Below are 13705 nucleotides of genomic sequence, written 5' to 3' on the forward strand. Positions count from 1 at the left end.
TTGTAATGTTACGAGGACAGTGTACTAAATATCTCTGTTGACCCGTCATGATTTGTCTGCAGGTTGTTCCAGGATATGGACACGGTGTTCTGCGCAAAACTGATCCAAGATATGTATGCCAAAGAGAGTTTGCCTTGAAGCATTTACCTGATGACCCTCTCTTCCAGCTGGTACTTTCTTTTTCCCCTCGTTACTGTTGTGCTCTCAAAATTCTATCAATGTATAGTGGCTTACAAATCCTTCCTACTCTGTAGGTGTCAAAGCTTTATGAAGTTGTGCCTCCTGTTCTCACCGAGCTTGGAAAGGTAGTATCTCTATCTTTTCGCGTGTTTAATAGAGGTGTCGTTTCATGTAATGGAAAGTATGACACGCCTGAGATAATAGGATCTTTACTATACAAGGCTTGTGAACTTCCTTGCCGATCATTTTCGAATTTGAATATAGATTTACTTGCAAATCCTATGGTGGCTTGTTATAGGTGAAGAACCCGTGGCCAAATGTCGATGCTCACAGTGGGGTCTTGCTGAACCACTATGGTCTAACCGAAGCAAGGTAATTGAGCAAGCAGCAGATATCTCATTTAAAGTATCATTGCGCCTTAGGAGAGTGCTCAAAATTACATAATGTTGTGCGTTTTATAGGTACTACACCGTGCTCTTTGGTGTCTCAAGGAGTCTTGGCATCTGCTCACAGGTATATTTACACAGTGCGCCTTTGTTGCTACAGACCATCTGAAACATAGCTCAACATAACTCATATGCCTAATTGTGTTTTGGTTCACAGCTTATATGGGATCGAGCTCTTGGACTTGCACTAGAGAGGCCCAAGAGTGTTACCATGGACTGGCTTGAGGCCCACTGTAAGAAAGTTTCATCTGCTTAAGCCACCACCTGAGTCCTGAGTCTCGCACACTCTCATATTTACGCAAAAGCCGTTATGTTCCACACTGAAAAGTTTTTTTTAATTGTTTACCTTCTATCAACAGAAGAACCCATTGTTGGTGTAGAAAATTTGTTCGTTCGAGATTTGATTTATTTACTTTGGCTTTGAGAGACAATTGCTTGTTGCAAATTTGATGTTTCGGAAAAACTCGTGATAATAATAAAATAAAGAGTTGTATTCAATTTGGATAAACATCCAACATCAATATCAATCATGGATTCATGATTAAAAAACAAGTCTCCGTCCGTTGATATAAATAAAAGAGACAATACTGCAATAAAGGGGATTGCGACATAAGTTTATGAAACGGAAAACGGAAAACCTAAGTTTTAAGAAGAGCTGTTTCATTGTCTGTTTCAACTCTATGTAAACGAAACCCACCACCACGATCTACAACGAAGAAGCAAAGATATAAGACCAAAAAGGTTCATGAATATAGCCTGAGGTTTCAAAGGTATTTTACCTTGAAGAACAGTGTCTGGAGAAAAGTGGAATACTATAAAACGAGCCACGTACCACACCAACAAAACAACATTCATAATCTTCCATTCTCTGCTTCTTGCAATGATTTTATTCTTTCTGTTGCCTGAGAATTATGTAGCTTCTAAAGGAGCTATCAGGTAGAACTTTTGAAGACATAGTAAGCTCTCATCACCTAGTAAATGTGTTTCTATTAAGTCAATATAAAAAAATGGTGATAGACTGATAGTTTTGGAACAATTAATTTTGTCGAATCTGTATATGTTTTTACTTGTTGTGTAGGAGCAATGGATGCATGGTCATCGTGCGTGATGGAGTCTCTCACGTCTCGTGTATGGCAAAGGATCCGAATTAACTCAAGGGAATCTTCACAGCTTCTATGGATCGATGGAGGGAAGTATATTTATCCAAGTTTTTTTTTTTTTTTTTTTTGAATTACTGAGAGGTTCCGGGCCTAGGCCCGTACATCCCCTGAGGCCAGGGACCAAAGCATTTTATATGGTCTTCTCTCAAGCGCCCGTCCCTCGAACCAGCGAGCTCTAGACCGACATTTTATATTTCTCAAAGTTTTTACCATTGATGGAAACTTTGATGATGATGATTCGATCTATACCTGGGATTGATTACTTGATTTTTCATATATATGCATATATGCATTAGTTTTGTAGCATTAAAGCACAAGGACTTGCTCAAAGTTTGGTCATTTATGTAAAGCTGTCCGTTAAACGATTTGTTATAGAAGGTAAGCTCTCATTTACAACGAACTATCTTAATCTAAGGGTGATGGATTTGTTATAATACTGTACGTTTTTTAAAAAAGAATTTTAAAAGAAGCAAATAATAGCGCATAGCAAAAAAAAGAAAAAAAAAACGAAATAGAAAATGAAATAGGAAAAATAGCGTTAACATGAATATCTCTAGCTAACGGTCTCATAAAGAATTTAAGAAACAAAAGAAAAGGAAATTGCCAGCTGGAATTTGTAGGTTTAACGCTGATAACCGTTAAAACATAAATGCTTTAGATCTCGACCGTCTATAAAGAAAAGGAAATATTGCCAGCTGGACAAAAGAGTCAAAGTTGGTTTGACTACCGACTTAATATTAGTCGTTGAAACATGAATAAGATTAGATCTGGGCCGTCTATAAATATAATGCGCTATCTCATTCACATCACTATTTTGTTTCTTCTTCGTTCTTGTTCTCGTTCTCGTTCGTCTCTGTAGTGAGTGTAAAAGTCTCTCCGCTCCGCAAGCTCTCTCGTTTCGTTGGTTGGTGGTGGACCAGGATTCTTCTAAAACTAGTTTCTGTTGTTTTTATTTGAATCTATTATGTACCAGATTTTCAAACTTGCTTTATTTTTTTTCTAGGGTTTGGTTTCTTCTAACTTGTTGTTCTATTTTTTTTTTCTTTCAGGTTTTGGATGACGGTGGCTTTGATGGAAACGCTTTTTTTCTGTGCCACGTCTTCAGGGGTTTTGTTCTGACTCTCTAGTTCAGAACATCATCTTCACTCGTTCGTTTCGTTTCGTTTGTGGTGGTAACTGGTAACTATCTTCTAAACTAGTTTCTGATGTTGTTGTTTTTTTTTAATCGATCATTGGGTTTTCTAGGGTTTGGTTTCTAACTTGTCGTTCTGTTCTTTTAATCGATCATCGGGTTTTTCTAGGGTTTGGTTTTTAACTTGTTGTTCTGTTTTCCTTTTCAGGTTTTGGATTATATCAGGTATTGGTCGATGCTTTGATAGATCAGTGACGGCTTTGATGGACTCCTTCTTCTGTGTGCTACGTCTTCATTGGTTTTGTTCTGCCTCTTAAGTCTTAATACATCTTCTACTTTTTTCTATATATAAGTGAATTTAACATCTCAGTCTCTCTTTTGTTGCAGATCGTGTGATGGCTTTGACTGATCCTTGTCACTCTCATTCAATTTTGCTCTTCCGGGTTTAGTTTCTAAGTTTCTAAATTGAATCGTTCAAGGCTTTTTTATTATGTTCATGTGATTTTTACTTCTTTGCTATGTTATTCAGGTATTGGATGATGCTTTTATCGATCAGTGATGGCTTTGATGGACTCCTTCTTCTCTGTGCTCTACGTCTTCATGGGTTTTGTTCTTCCTCTTTAAGTCTTAATACATCTTTTACTTTTTTTTCCCTATATGCGTGAATGAACATCTCAGTCTCTCTTTTGATGCAGATCGAGGAGGCACCTGGATTACTGACTGTGTGGGAGGTTCAAATAGAAAACATTGTGGGAGTTAAGTTAAACTTTCAGGTTTAACACTATGATCTCTGCTCAGTTTACCTTTCAGGTTACCTTAATATTGGCTATTTTTGATACTCTGTTGCTTGTGTGTTCCCAGATGTTCTTGTTGTGTACAAACACATTCAGATGAGAGATGCTCCACAAATTCTTTCGTAGACGAGAGTTTGTTTTTAAGCTTTGTCCTTTGATGCAGATCCTCGATGCAACGGTAAGGTTTGAATTGATAATCCCTAATTATATATTTTGGTTTTGGTTCCCACTAAGTAATTAAGTTTATTGTTCGTCTTGCAGGTGGTGTGTTGGAAGTGAATCATGGAGGCTCCTCGGCTCTTCCTACGGTTTGATTTTACTTACTTGTCCTTGTGTTGTTGTTTGTAGATTCTGGTTGCTGATTTGTTCTCCCTGCTGATTTTTTACTCTGGTTATATTATAAGCTAACAAAAATATCTTCTCTCTTTGATGCAGATTGTGGTGGTGGTTCATGCACTGTGGGATTGCTCTTGTTGAGTCTTATCTCCTCGTATTTGTACGTTACTTTTGATTGCTACATCTTCTAATGACTTTCTGAGATTTGCGATTGTCAGGTATGATTTGTTCAGTTTCCACATTCATATGATCATTCAACGCCATGTCTCTTCCCCCTTGTTTTTTTTCTCTGAATCTTTCATGCTACACATATTTCTAGTGTTTGTGTTTGATCTTGTTCTTATGTTCATGTAATTTTTGCCTCTTGGGTCTGTTATTTTAGATTGTGGAGGATGCTTTGCTCTGTGGGTGATGGTTCTGATGGATCCTTGTTTTCTCTGCGCTACCTCTTCAGGTAGTCTTCTTCCTCTTAACCAATTTTTTTTTTTCTTTTTTTCTATACAAGTGAAAGTACATATATCTGTCTCTCTGATGCAGACCAACGAGGCCCCGAGATTATTGTGCTATGTGGGTGATGGTTCTGATGGATCCTTGTCTTCTCTGAGCTACAACTTCAGGTAGTCTTCTTCCTCTTAAATGATTTTTTTTTCCTTTCTATATAAGTGACATTACATATCTCTGTTTCTTTGATGCAGACCATCGAGATTAATGCGTGTGAGGGTTTGAAGAGAAGAAAGAAACATTGTGAAAGTGAATGGTTTGCGTATGAAGGAGATTGTGTCTGCTGCTTTGTTTGACACTACTTGCGTATGAAAAGCACTTGTCTTATCGATTGTCCACCAGGTTACAGTTTCAAACACTTGTCTTGTCAGTTTGGTTCTGTAATTGTGGATTTACTTGAGGTTTTTGTGTCTTTTTTCTTCAGGATGCAAGCAAGGTTATTGGTGGTGGGATGAGAGGTATGACTGGATTGCTATGAGAAACCTCATTGCTTGCATCCATATGAGGTACTGATAACTGATCTTTCTTTATAGTTATAATTACTTGGTTAGATCCTACATTTTGAATATATCAAGTCCTCATTCCTCCCGTTCTAAGTGTGTTGACTTGATACAAGTATTTTTTTTTCATTATTTCAGGGTATACACTTTGAGGGGCTTGTCTCGTGTTTGATGCTAATAGATTGGTTATCTGATCTGTGTAACCAGGGACAACAATCTTGCTCAGCAATTCAGATGCAGAGCTCTACCGACCTGGTATGCAGCACTTCTCAAGGTTAGTCAAGAACATATCATATTTCAGGGCCTACTTATTTTAGTCATTACATCACTTATCGATTGGTGACGGTTTTAATTGCACATATTCACTTGGTGCTGATTTGGGTGAAATGTGTTCCTTGTACAGCCTACAGGTAGCTTACTTCTCTTCATGTAGCTGCTTTTTTTGCAGGTTTTCGAGGACACGTTTGGAAGACTCGATTTACGAAAACACATCACAGCCTCCGTATCTTTTCCGGCACTGCCTTAGCTCAGGTTCTTTCTTACTTTGTACTTCTTCAGATTTTAATTGCAAGAATTAGTAGTTTGAAACGATTAGGATGAATATGATTTGTGATATGGATATGGTCGTTTGTTCATTGGATGTAGTTTTTTAATGATGATGATACCGGAGATTTCTTGCTATTTTGATCTGGAGCTTGGGAAATCAAGACTAAACGTTTTGCTGCAAGAGAGTGTAATGGTGGACGACATGATTGACTCTAAGTCTGTATCTTCTGCATATAAATCTGTAAACACTCTCCGTTACGCTTAGATACTAATGTTTAAACATATTAGGAACCATAAGCAAAGGTTGATGATGATCCTATTATGATTCGCTCTCACTGATTTTGTTTTTTGTTTTTGAGATTCTTCTAAACTGCTAGTTTCACTTGCTTCTTTTTTCCTAGGGTTTGGTTTCTAACTAATTGCTCTGTTTTTTTGTTAATCTTTCAGGTTTTGGATAATGCGTTTATCAATCAATCTATGATGGCTTTGATGGACACGCATGAACTAGTCTCTGGTGTCTTTCTTTGAATCGATACAGTTGCTTTTTTTTTTTTTTTTTCCTTTCTAGGGTTTGGTTTTTTAACTTGTTGTTCTGTTTTTATTTTCAGGTTTTGGATGATGCTTTAATCAATCAATGATGATGGCTTTTTCAATGGACACGCTTCTTCTGTGTGCTATGTCTTAATGAGTTTTGTTCTTCCTCTTAAGTCTTACTACATCTTTTACTTTTTTTTCCCCTATATAAGTGAATTAACATCTCAGGCTCTCTTTTGATGCAGATCGTGTGATGGCTTTGACTGATCCTTGTCACTCTCATTCAATGTTGCTCTTCCGGGTTTGGTTTCTAAGTTTCTAAATTGAATCGTTCAAGGCTTTTTATGATGTTCATGTGATTTTTACTTCTTTGCTATGTTATTTCAGGTATTGGATGATGCTTTTAGCGATCAGTGATGGCTTTGATGAACTCCTTCTTCTCTATGCTACGTCTTCATTTGTTTTGTTCTTCCTCTTAAGTCTTAATTCATCTTTTACTTTTTTTCCATATATAAGTGAATTTTAACATCTCAGTCTATCTTCTGATGCAGATCGAGGAGGCACCTGGATTACTGACTATGTGGGAGGTTCAAATAGAAAACATTGTGGGAGTTAAACTTTCAGGTTTTACATTATGATTTCTGCTCAGTTTAACTTTACCTTAATATTGGCTATTTTTGATACTCTGTTTCTTGTGTGTTCCCAGATGTTCTTGCTGTGTACACACACATTCAGATGAGAGATGCTCCACAATTCTTTCCTAGACGAGTAATTGTTCTTGAAATTTGTCCTTTTTAACTTACTTGTTTAATTTTGTGGTACGCATAAAACTGAAATTTATATCTCTCTCTTTGATGCAGATCGTGGATATCTTCTCGTCTATCATCTGTTTAGAGGTAAGGTTACATCTTCTTCTTTTTTCCCCTAATGACTTTCAGAGATTTGCTATTGTTGGTGATGTATATATGATTTGTTCTCATGTGTGTTCTTATTTTGTTTTCCAGATTCTTTTTTTTGTTGCAGTATATGGAAAAAACACTTATGCTCAATGGAGATGTGATCAGGTTTCCTTCTCCTTATCTCTGTTATGGTTACCTCTGTATTTCATGGAGATGTTATAAGGTTTTCTTCACCTAATGACTTATGCTTAATTATTCCAGCTGTACTTGATGGAGCTAAACAAGCTTTACTGGAGATGGTTATATTACCGGCAAAACAAAGAGATTTGTTCACTGGTATCCGGAGACCAGCGAGAGGTAAAATTTGCAAGTTTGGTTTCTTCTTGATCTTATGCAGTGCCATCCTTGGTAAAAAAAAATCATTTCACTATTTCAGGTATGTTTCTCTTTGGGCCACCAGGCAATGGATAAAAAATGCTTGCCAACGTCTCAGCTTCTTCTTTGACTTCTCTTGCTCCTTGTAAAACAGATGCAGAGCCCTGTACCTCTTGTGGTGCTGACATATTTGAGGTAAGAGCTGAATCACCCTCTTGATTATATATATAATAAGGAAAGTATCTGATTATGCTTTTTTTGTATGCATAGAATAATGATTGGAGGCCTCACTTTACTGAGCCAAGGAGCCTTTTAGCCCTGTGAACAAAAAGGTACTACTGAATTACTATATACTTCATTTATCTCTCTCTCTCAGTGTAACTTGGAATCACATCAAATCACCTAGATATTTTTTGAAAGTAAAAGAGAGATGGGGATCTTTTGCAACACCAAAATATCTATTTTCTGAACTAATAATATTTATTGTGTGTTTAATTTAACTCTTGACTGATTTTTTCTTGATACCCTTGATGGTTTTAATTGCAGGTCTGAATGATGAGTTAAGATATGAGTACTTGGAGAAAAGTTGTCTGATGGTGTATCCATTACACTTTGGCCACAAATTCAGTCACAATTATCTCAAGCCAAAGGCAATCATTTGAAAAATGTGAAAAGGAAAGTCACACCATTCTGATACCCAAATGTTGACTGTCTCACTTTCATTCTTAATTTGAATCAGAATCTTTGGACTTTTGATCATTTCATTTATGCTGATTTGGTGCCTCTCTTTGCAGATGCTTGGCTAAAATGTACGCGCAGTGAGAGGAGCCTCTCTCAGACATTTTGTTTAGTTTTTATTTTTTTCTGCAGGGAAGCTCAATCATGGTCTCCCCATGCTTGTTAGCTACAAGCTGTTGAAGCCAAGCCAAGACTTGACCGATAATGTGACTTTCATTTTGTGTGCTCTCTCAGGTGGTGCATTGAATGTGGTAATTCCGTTTTTTACTCTGACTCTCTCTTTGTCTTTCATCTCAATGCTCGTTTTATCTTTTGCATTGCAGCTTCAAGCTTATTTACTTGTGCTTGATGACATCATGGACAACTCTGTCACACGTCGTGGTCAGCCTTGTTCCTTCAGACAGCCAAAGTTGGTATGTTGCAATCAGGTTAAAAGGTTCTTTTTATTTTTTGCCATAAGTAAACAATTTTCAGCGGAATTCTAATTTTTTTTACCTGATATCCAGGTGCCAAAAGAGTTCCAAAAGGCATTTTAGAATGGAATTTCAAGTTTCTGGTTTAGTTACTGATAGTGTTTCAAATGAGGATTCTCTCAACCTGATTGTATCATAACAAAAATCTTTATTTGTCCAGGTTCTAGGACCCAACATTTGAGAATTCTCTCAACCTGATTGCTCGTTGTTCCTGTTGTAGCTGTGTATGTATATCGTTGAGGTTAGTGAAGAATATATATTTTGTAATCTTTTTCATGTTTCTTGTAGCTTCTGAGATTCCGGTACTGATAGTGTACCCTTTATTGGATAATTTGTCATCTCTTGTTTATTCTTTCTATTTACATTTCCACTCAATCATTGCAGGATTATGTACAAGAATGGTGATTCCATCCCCTCAGATACATCTTTGGATTATGGTGCAAATTTTTTCACACATGTTGGGATTTGATGATGAAAAGATGAAAGCGCTCATGAGGCTTTACATCACTATCCACAGGTCTGTTTTAATTTCTCCTAAAAGAAGCTTCAGTTTATTGTTGTTTTTAAGACTTAAAAATATGCCATAGCATGATATTTTTGTTTTCATACTGTATTACTTTTACTATAGTAATCATGGAAACATGTGAAGTCTTCAATCTATGTCAGAGCTTCATGATTTTTCACTGGTGTATATTATCTAGGTAGCGTGTGAATAGTTTTATGGTGCTTCTATAAGTTTGTGGGACAGATTCTTAGTCTCTTATGTGTCTTGATGCAACAGGAAATTTTTCTTTGGATCAAATCAGTTGTCGAGGAATGTGAAGAAAACATATCGAAGGAGCAGTTGAAAGAATATGTTTGGAAGGTAAAAACTATATATTGTCATTCTTTGCTTCGTGGTCTTGTGCATGCATGTATGCCACTTTTGAAGCCAACCAACAAGTCTGATGAAAGTTCCATGCAGATATGGAGCGTGCGAAAATGAATTATCATCTTGTTATGAGTCCTCATATATACCACCTCAAAGTTTGGTCTATCAGTCTCATAGCTCCTAGTAACTAATATTGCCATAAGAGAATTCAATAACTAATTTAAATCTTTCTCCTAATTAAAGTTGTAATGTTACGAGGTCAGTCTACTAAATATCTATTGACAAGTCTTGATTTGTTTGCAGGTTGTTTTCAGGATATGGACACGGTGTTGTGCGCAAAACTGATCCAAGATATGTATGGCAAAGAGAGTTTGCCTTGAAGCATTTACCTGATGACCTTCTTCTTTTCCAGCTGGTACTTTCTTGTTTTCCCTCTTTTCTATCGTGCTCTCGAGATTTTATCGTCCAGTGAGTGGCTTACAAATCCTTCCTACTCTGTAGGTGTCAAAGCTTGTTATAGGTGAAGAACCCGTGGCCAAATGTTGATGCTCACAGTGGGGTCTTGCTGAATCACTAAGGTCTAACCGAAGCAAGGTAAGCAAGGCATCTGCTCTCAGTCTCAGGTATATATATATATATTTACACAACACGCCTTTGTTGCTACACACCATTTGAAACATTACTCACTATTCTCACACTATTCTCAATTGTGTTTGGTTCACACAGCTTATATGCTTATATCGAACCGAGCTCTTGGGGACTTGCACTAGAGAGGCCAAAGAGTGGTAATATGGTGACTGGCTTGAGTCTTGACTGTAAGAAAGCTTCATCTGCTTAAGAAACAATCGCTTGGTGCAATTCGGAAAAACTCAGTGATAGTAATAAAATAAAACAGTCTGTATTGAATTTGCATTAACATCCAACATCAACAATGAGTCACTCAGGAATAAACAACTTGGTCTTGATTGATATACATAAAAGAAACAAGACTGCAAAAGAGAAAACTGAGTGTTTTTTATCAAGAGCTGGTCTTGTTGGTAGTAGTTGTGTCCTTAAGCTGCTGATCATCAGGAGCAGCAAGAGAGGCAGTGAAGTTAAGCCTCTCCTCAGTGCCGGCAGTAATAACAGGCAACCAAACATCAGCAGTGCCGCTAAGAAGCGTCTGAACTTGTGGATCAGAAGCAATAGCTGATGATATCATCTCATCAACATCGTCTAATTTGGCTGATAACTTATCCAACTCATTAGCTATATCCACCTGAAACACACACAACCAAACCTCTGATTTACGTTACAGTGTGTATCGGATTGTGAATGAACAGAGGGAGACAGACAGACCTCATTAAGGTGTTGGGCAGACTTTGATGGGACTTTGGTGACTTCCAAACCAAGAGCTTCGATCTTAGAACGTAGCTCAACCTCTTCTGTGTTTGTCAATGATTCCACCTTTAGAAGAAAATCATCAGGGAGGCACCAAAATTAACATGAGTAAATTGATTTTACCAATTGGTAGAAATTGAGATTAAAAAAAAGGCTCTTCCTTTTCCTTATTTTAACGAATTGGACAGAGAAATTGAAATTCGAATGAACAGAAGCTTGTCGGACAAAAAAAGGAAAACCCCAAAATCAAAATCTAAGGAAGAAACGAATTTGACAGATGAATAACGAAATCGAGATCGAAACCTGTTGAAGAAGACCCGAGAGAAGCTGAAAAAGCTGCTCGTCGGGTTTACCCTCATTCGCCATATCTCTCTCTGCTCTCTGCTCTCTGCTCTCTGCTATCTTCCTCTTCCTGATTTATACGATCAGAATTACTGCTTCGGATGATGGGTTTGTGTGATCGTGGGTAATCTGATAGCGGCAGTTGGGTAACTTTGAAACAGACGAAGAAGGATGAAAGGAGCGGCGCGCGTGAATCTCACGGCAATAGTTGTGTTTTGTTTTTTTTGGTTAAATAGTTTATGTTTTGTTTTTTAATTGTTGTTTTGTATCTCTGAGGTGGACTTTGACTTTGCCTATTAGGACCAACCTTTCAATTAAATAAACAATTTTAATAATGAGACGAAACCTTTTTTATTAGTTCTTTCCGATCATACGAACAGAGAGAATGCGTAGACATTATTATTAGTTTGTGCATGTCAAAGCTTATCATCGTTTTCCACTTCCCTCAAATATGATATATCCACAACCTATCCTACTCAGCCCCCTTGTAATATCCTATATATACTTAAAAATTCGAGACGGTGATGATGCATGTATGTATTGACTAGAGCAAATAAAGTCAAAAAGGCTTTTTATTCAAAGGAAAATATAATAACAAACATGAAAGCTTGCAAGAATTCAATGAAAAAAACAAGAACGTCCAAATCCACAAGATACAATTTAAACGAGTTTTAAAAGCATCAACAAATCCTGAAGAGATAGCTCGAGAGAAACGTATTTCATATGATCAGTACAAGTTTTTTTTTATTTATAATATAAACCTTTTAACTTTTTTTAATTAGATCAATTTGAGACAAGCCTTTCTCGCTTTCTTCGCTATCTTAGCTCTTTGCATCTCCATATGTAACTCTATCTGCATCCTCTCCATCTCCCTTTGTGCTTCCAACATTGCTGCTAACTCCGAAGCCGCTGACCCCCTTCCTGATCCTTTATTTCCACCGTTGTTTGTGTTTCCTCTTGCGCTTCCTCTTTTTGGCTCTTCTTCTTCTTCTTCTTCTTCTTCTTCCTCCTCTACCGCGCAAGAATGTAAATGAGTGCCGTAATCACATTCCTTGCAGTAATAGGACCAGAGGTTATCCGGTACAGTTTCTTGACAAACATCACAATTAAATATCAAACCGTTCTGGTAAGGAGAACGGTAGAGCAATGTGAGCGGATGCGCGTGTCCTTCACGCTCCACAGACTCAGGCATGGACACACACCCGACATGAACATCGTACTGGCAGGTAGAGCAGTTGTAAGTGAATCCGGATCCATACTCACCGCAGGCATCGCACGTATAAGTTGACTCGTACGGTGGGGAAAAAAGCAGGGTCAAAGGGTGATTCGGGTGAGCCTTGTGACGAGTCTCTCGTGGAAGCTCGAAACATGACTTATGCAAGAAGTAATCGCATTCTGACTTTGTGCATTTAAAAGCTGCACCTACCAGGTCTAAGTCGCAGCCAGAGCAGATGATCTCTTCTTCAACTTGGGCTTTGTGACCACGCAATGGATGGTTGTGGCTTGGATGCCTCACCGACGGTTTCCTTGCAGCCATTATAGCTTATATCTTCTTCTTCTGTGTGATGGAGGTTTTTTCGATTGGTTTTGTGATTTTTATCAAGCTATGGGGATTCCAAAGTATTTATAGTAAAAATTGTAAGACGACTTGTGATGATGAGTCTTCTTTAGAATTGGATTAGTGATGTGCCAAGTTGTAGACTATATATTAACTATATTGGGACAAGAATGTCAGTACGCGCTTACATGATGATATGATTATAAACAAGATTAGTTCTCATTTGGAATTCAAAGTCAAGTGGTGGAACTTCTTTCTTGATCCCCTCCATCACGCTATATAGTTTTATTGTACTAATAATTTATAATTGATTAGATAGCTAATTGTAGTTAAATATTATGAACTTTAGAAGAACTATCAAGCTGGAAATGAATACAATAGAGTTGACATAGTGAAAGATGTGAGGTCAATTAACTACGCTGAGTCCTGTTGTTAATGCATATTATTGTCTTCTAGTAATTTGAATATAAGAGACTTTGACTTGCATGTTATATCCGTATAATTAACAGTAACTATTACTAGCAGAACAGTACAAAGGGAAAATGCAAGTTCTACAAACTAAACAGATGATTCTCATACACAGTGTTTTTTTCTGTACAGTGTCATATCGGGTTTCCCTAATTTTACAAGATCAAAGTTCTCGTCATTGAAACGTTTTCACCGGCGAGTAATATTAATTACTAGGTACGAGTCGCCTGATGAGTGAAGATGAATTTGAGTTCCGTCAAGATCTCTCTCTTCCTCGACAAATTGCAGTCTCGGCCCAAGGAAAAAGAAGAAGATATGGGCTTTGGAAAATAACGAATGGGCTTTTACCAAACAACAGTGCATCAGCAACGTCTCCTCTCAGTTACTTAATTTCCAATACCGGTACGTGTCTCATTAGGTTTAATAACCAACCGGTTTTATCCGGTCATTTTTTTTTTTTTTTTTTTTTGAG

General features: G+C 37.3%; 3 protein-coding genes and 3 long non-coding RNA genes across 15 annotated transcripts in view; 4 read left to right on the plus strand and 2 right to left on the minus strand.

Annotated features, from left to right (window-relative positions):
- LOC104782977 (citrate synthase 4, mitochondrial) overlaps nucleotides 1-1126 on the plus strand; it is a gene marked incomplete in the record, with an annotated part of 5562 nt that extends 4436 nt beyond the window's left edge. The window contains 3 exon segments of the mRNA XM_019245078.1: nucleotides 485-552; nucleotides 642-693; nucleotides 784-1126. Of these exon segments, the coding sequence (XP_019100623.1) occupies nucleotides 485-552; nucleotides 642-693; nucleotides 784-851 (188 nt within the window).
- LOC104782978 lies at nucleotides 2610-6862 on the plus strand. 6 transcript variants are annotated; one of them, XR_767097.1, is made up of 21 exons: nucleotides 2610-2690; nucleotides 2836-2965; nucleotides 3127-3216; nucleotides 3306-3361; nucleotides 3448-3522; nucleotides 3614-3691; nucleotides 3780-3890; nucleotides 3974-4020; nucleotides 4148-4266; nucleotides 4431-4502; nucleotides 4586-4665; nucleotides 4744-4891; nucleotides 4974-5055; nucleotides 5188-5323; nucleotides 5498-5580; nucleotides 5695-5836; nucleotides 6043-6109; nucleotides 6204-6283; nucleotides 6375-6430; nucleotides 6517-6753; nucleotides 6836-6862. It is a non-coding gene; the product is annotated as an uncharacterized LOC104782978 (long non-coding RNA). The 6 variants fall into 6 exon arrangements; XR_002037807.1 differs by having other exon boundaries at nucleotides 2616-2728; nucleotides 5483-5580; XR_767094.2 differs by having other exon boundaries at nucleotides 2616-2728.
- LOC109132728 lies at nucleotides 7294-7729 on the plus strand. The gene is made up of 3 exons (XR_002037809.1): nucleotides 7294-7385; nucleotides 7465-7598; nucleotides 7674-7729. It is a non-coding gene; the product is annotated as an uncharacterized LOC109132728 (long non-coding RNA).
- On the plus strand, nucleotides 8202-10350 carry LOC104782981. Of its 5 annotated transcripts, XR_767104.2 has the most exons (9): nucleotides 8202-8375; nucleotides 8465-8554; nucleotides 8648-8697; nucleotides 8775-8855; nucleotides 8999-9131; nucleotides 9396-9479; nucleotides 9789-9900; nucleotides 9987-10108; nucleotides 10212-10350. It is a non-coding gene; the product is annotated as an uncharacterized LOC104782981 (long non-coding RNA). The 5 variants fall into 5 exon arrangements; XR_767106.2 differs by lacking the exon at nucleotides 8648-8697 and having other exon boundaries at nucleotides 8465-8569; XR_767103.2 differs by having other exon boundaries at nucleotides 8648-8855.
- Nucleotides 10368-11432, minus strand: LOC104782980. Its single transcript, XM_010508056.2, has 3 exons — nucleotides 11169-11432; nucleotides 10824-10931; nucleotides 10368-10743 (listed from the first exon to the last, which is right to left on the minus strand). Exons 1-3 carry the CDS (start codon nucleotides 11229-11231, stop codon nucleotides 10504-10506), a joined length of 411 nt encoding a protein of 136 aa, XP_010506358.1. The 5' UTR covers nucleotides 11232-11432; the 3' UTR covers nucleotides 10368-10503.
- On the minus strand, nucleotides 11762-12947 carry LOC104782982. The gene has a single exon (XM_010508058.2). The coding sequence runs from the start codon at nucleotides 12742-12744 to the stop codon at nucleotides 11986-11988; it is 759 nt and encodes a 252-aa protein (XP_010506360.1). The 5' UTR covers nucleotides 12745-12947; the 3' UTR covers nucleotides 11762-11985.

The sequence above is a fragment of the Camelina sativa genome, chromosome 4, assembly GCF_000633955.1.
Source record: "Camelina sativa cultivar DH55 chromosome 4, Cs, whole genome shotgun sequence".
Classification (NCBI taxonomy): domain Eukaryota; kingdom Viridiplantae; phylum Streptophyta; class Magnoliopsida; order Brassicales; family Brassicaceae; genus Camelina; species Camelina sativa.